General features: G+C 35.7%; 1 protein-coding gene across 1 annotated transcript; it reads right to left on the bottom strand.

Annotated features, from left to right (window-relative positions):
* Positions 1-2247: 2247 nt before the first annotated feature.
* Positions 2248-4679, bottom strand: LOC136836546 (cuticle protein 7-like). The gene is made up of 3 exons (XM_067100988.1): positions 4563-4679; positions 3990-4126; positions 2248-3229 (listed from the first exon to the last, which is right to left on the bottom strand). The coding sequence occupies exons 1-3, from the start codon at positions 4572-4574 to the stop codon at positions 3073-3075; spliced, it is 306 nt and encodes a 101-aa protein (XP_066957089.1). The 5' UTR covers positions 4575-4679; the 3' UTR covers positions 2248-3072.
* Positions 4680-5133: the final 454 nt, after the last annotated feature.

The raw sequence follows: 5133 nt of genomic DNA on the forward strand, positions 1-5133 counted from the left end.
AACCTTATTAATTTTATTTTCAGCGCTGAATGTTTTTCCCAGTGATTCCTGAATAAATTTATATTCTATTCTATTCTTTTACAGTTGTTCTTAAAATCCAAATTCTACGTGAAAAGGTATTGAAACAAATTATCAGTATGCTTGTACCTATAATTTTCTCTGCGAATATTTCTGTTATTAATATTGTCAATGAATAAACTGAAATAAATTTTTTTTAAATCTCTGCTGCATTTGCTTTATCCTTTAAATTCAGATTGTCCAATTTTTTTTCAAAATGTCTACCATCATAAATAACTGAAATCCAGAGGGCCTCGACGAGGTAATTTTTCATCCCAGTGAGGTGAAATCATTCATAGGATGTTCATAAGTTCCTCTTGCTCTCTCATATATACATACATACATTTATATATATACACACACACATACACACATATATATATATATATATATATATATATATATATATATATATATATATATATATATATATATGTTTATTATTTTGAAATTTAATTCTCATAGCCTTAACCATTCAGTGCTACTCTTGTTATCTAATTAACAATAGCCATCGCAAATTACAATGGTCTCTCATTACGGGAAATCCAAGAAAACCACTCAGATAGGCTATTGCTTTTCTTAACGACCCGATAGATGGCCTCAGAGGCCTCTTTCATAGGTGCTCTCAGTTCGACCGACCACCTGTGACTGATAAGTCATAAGGGAGAAGATAGGATAACCTTTCAAGTAATACGAGAGAAGATACGATACTTTTCCTCGGGTAAGTACGATAATCAAAGTTTTAGTTTTCTGTGAAAGAAAACTATTGTGCTCGCTTTGTCTGTCCGTCCGCACTTTTCCTGTCCGTACGTTTTTCTCTCCATCCTCAGATATTAAAAACTACTGAGGCTAGAGGGCTGCAAATTTGTATGTTGATCATCCACCCTCAGATCATCAAACGTACCAAATTTCAGCCCTCTAGCCCCAGTAGTTTTTATTTTATGTACTCTAAGGTTAAAGTTAGCCATAATCGTGCGTCTGGCAACAATATAGGATAGGCCACCACCGGCCAGTGGTTAAAGTTTCATGGACAGCGGCTCATACAGCATTACACCGAGACCACCGAAAGATGGATGTATTTTCGGTGGCCTTGATTATACGTTGTACAGAAAACTCGATTGCGCCGAAGAAACTTGGGCGCATTTTTTACTTGTTTATGAAAGAGACTGAGAATCATATTCATGATATTAACGACAGGAACGTTGAGAATTGAGACTGATGGACATTTAGATACACAATTCTCGATCATTCTTTCTCTCAAACACCGACAGTACTACGATAATTTAGGAAGTATGTATGTATTAAGGTGTGCATTCTGCTGCATGCACTGTAAATTTAAAATGTTATTGAATTTCATTTTATGAATAATTACTGATATGCGTTTTTAAAATGGAGTTGTCAAGTCCCATGGTCAATGATGCCAGCGCTAGAAGATGGATTTACTAATTTAACAATGATAAATTTTATGAGGTTCTGGTAGGTCTCAGAAGATATTGGAAGCCAGTAGAGAACTAGAGTATAAAAGAGTTTTATGCTAAACTTGTTAAAAACATTTCATTCTGATAAAAGTCATTGATTTTGATTAAAAACTAATTACCATGGAAAGGAGACACTCATACCACCTGAGATTAAACTACTTTTTATCACGGATTTGATAAACCAGATTATCCCGTTACAGATTTTATGAGACAAAATCAATTAAGAGTCAGTCAGGTTCCAATTTCGTCTCGCGGATAAATTATACAAACGATACAAAATGATGTATGACGTTATTAGAGTAAACAAAATGGAAATAAAAACATTGGTTTTGGTGACTTTTAGTTTTCTGTAAAAGAAAACTATTGTGCCGGCTTTGTCTGTCCGTGCGCACTTTATTCAGTCCGCACTTTTTTTGTCTGCCCTCAGATCATAAAAACTACTGAGGCTAGAGGGCTGCAAATTGGTATGTTGATCATCCACCCTCCAATCATCAAACATACCAAATTGTAACCTTCTGGCCTCAGTAGTTTTTATTTTGTTCAAGGTTAAAGTTAGCCATAATCATACTTCTGGCACCAATATAGGACAGGTCACAACCGGGCTGTGGTTAAACTTTCATGGGCCTCGGCTCATTCACCATTATACCGAGACCACCGAAAGACAGATCTATTTTCGTCGTCCTTGATTGTACGCTGTACAGAAACTTTGTTTCTTCTGCGCATTTTTTACTTGTTATTTCTCTGACGTCAGCTTGCAGACAAAATTAATACTTTGTGTCAAGGGCGTTCTATATGATTATAATTCTTACCGGATGACAAAAAAAAAAAATGAATGAAGGTTTTTTGAAAAAGACTTACTTTGGATAAAATCGTTTATTGAAAATAATTCCATCATTTTCCCCAACACAATAAATTGTAATATATTTCTGTACATATGTAATGGTTATATTTCCAAAACTAAATTAACTATCTATATATACAATGAGAGATCTCATTAATGTACAAAGAGCTACAAAAATATTCTCTATGGTTTTCCAGGAAATTAGGAGTATTGTGGATAAGCATAGCAATGCATTTAAAATTCTTTAAGGAGCCAAGTTGTATTTAGTCAAGAAAAGAAAGAAATCTTTACTTTGTGACAATATAGCGTAAAAATATCTTTACTAAATAAGAATGGGGAATAAAGACATTTGACAAGAGCAAATTAACCTGTACAAGTGTACAGGCAAAATTAACATGTACAGGTAAAATTAACCTGCACAGGTAAAATGAATCTGTACAGGAAAATTAACCTCTACCGGTAAAATTAACCTGTACAGACAAAATTAACCTATACAGGTAAAATTAACCCCTATTGGTGAAATTAACCTGTACATGTAAAATTAACCTGTGCAGGTAAATTTAACCTGTCCAGGTTAGCTATCCGACATAATTGTCCATCACACCCTGTTAGGATAATGGCATAAAAGCCTAATTTGAATTGACAATTAAAGAAAAGTGGACTCCTCATAACCAACCCTAACCAATCCTAGCATCCTTAAGCAGTTCCTTCCTCTTCACCAAAGGATCCTTGATTCCCATCAGCCTTTACTCCGGTGTGGCTGACGGGAACGGCGTTGGAATCGACTACTCTGTAGCCGTCTTCGTCAGCCACGTACTTGACGTAGAATTCTTCCCCTTCGGGTGAAGTCCAACTGGAAGGTATGATAAGAGTTAATATACATCTGTGTAGGGTCATTTGCCCTAGATATTGTGACGCCAGTTTTAGTGGCCATAAATCAATCAGTCATTTTTAAGTAATCAAAACCAATAGCAATCTGGCACTGGCATCTGTTTTTGGCACTTGTATTAATATTTAATTTATCTTCTTCTCTTCTGAATTCATGTTCTTTCGCATTGATTTCTCTCATATAATATTTACCTGTAGAATAATTAACTGCAGGATATTTACCTGTGAAATTTTTATCCATGTAGTATTTACCTGTAAAATATTTATCTGCATAGTAGCTATTACCTGTAAAATATTTATTTTGTGTATTATTTACCCGTAAAAGATCTATCTGTGCAGTTTTCAAATGTAAATTATTTACCCATGTGGTTTTCTAATGTAAAATATCTATCTCTCCTGTAGTTACATGTAAAATATTTTGTGTCAGTGTTTACCTGTAAAATATTTTTTCTTTGCATTATTTACCTGGTAAAATACACATCTGTGCAGTATTAACCTAAAAATATCTGTATGTCATTATTTACCTGTAAATTACCTGTGCAGTACTTACCTGTAAAACATTTCATTATGAAAGTTTTACATATAATATGTCTCAAGAACTATTTACCTGTAAAATATCTACTTAAGAACATTTACCTGTTGCCTGTACACTTATAAAATTTTTACCTGTAACATATTTCATTTGAAATATTCACAGGTAAACTAATTACCTGTGTCCTATTTACCTGTAATATCCTTCCACTTTATCCCCAGCTTCTCCATCCTGCTTGTGAGAATGTTCGTCGCCTTCGACGTCAAGGACCGTCGGAATAGCTTTGACGTAGGGGACAAGGCAGGCAGCGCAGGCCACGGTGATGAGAAGCTGTCAATTAAGACACTTTATTAAAAGATACGTGCATCAATATCACTACAGTTTCATTTAAATAACTAGTTATGCTTCACTACAAAGAAATTAATATTTTCACGTAATCTAAGGCTAAACACTCATGAGCTGAACATTCATTTTTTTTTTTCAACGTGGCTTACAATTTGTATAGACCAGTTGGTTCTTAACCCTGGGGTAGCTGTACCCCCGAAGTGGTACGAAACCTTAAACCAGGGGGTATATGATAGCCAGTGCAATGGTACTGTATGTTTACTGTACAGTATATTGATTATAATAAGTTTGTATTGTATTTATATTGGATGGGGTACCAGAACATTTTCTGAGATATCAGAAAAAGGTTAATCACTATGCAGATACGAATAGTTTAACGTAATCAGAACCTAAATAGCCACAAAACAAAGGCATCACTCACTGTGTACTTCATTTTTCTGATGTGTGCGAGAGAATGAGATTACGAGGCTACAGTCCACACAGAGTGTAAAGTGAGATACTCGCTGGTTGAAGAGAAGACCTGCAATAAACACTAGATCTCGGCGTGAGTTCGGTTTTATATACTCCTCTTCGTTCACCCATTCACCCATCCCAAACCCCTACCATCGTGGCCCACCCTGTGCCGAAACCATCATCCAACCTTCGAACCCCGGTCACCCACCCGGTGACTGACCCACCCGCCAATAAATTCATTCGCGAATTTATCGTTCCGAGTTGTTTCGTGATTTGGAGGACATCTTTCTGATAAGGAAGAAGAAGAAGAAGAAGAAGAAGAAGAAGAAGAAGAAGAAGAAGAAGAAGAAGAAGAAGAAAGTCATTTGAATCTGTGTTTTTTTTTTTTTATTCGTCGAAGACCTTTGAATGCCAAGGGCTCTAAGACAGACTCGGAATTACCTGTGCTTAGCAGTGATTCGGAATACCTGTGGTAATTAATCACTCGCATAAGGGAACCACAAGGGAACCCCTGTACGGGGGTAGTGCCGCCAGTGCAC

This window comes from Macrobrachium rosenbergii, chromosome 56, assembly GCF_040412425.1.
Source record: "Macrobrachium rosenbergii isolate ZJJX-2024 chromosome 56, ASM4041242v1, whole genome shotgun sequence".
In the NCBI taxonomy this organism is placed as follows: domain Eukaryota; kingdom Metazoa; phylum Arthropoda; class Malacostraca; order Decapoda; family Palaemonidae; genus Macrobrachium; species Macrobrachium rosenbergii.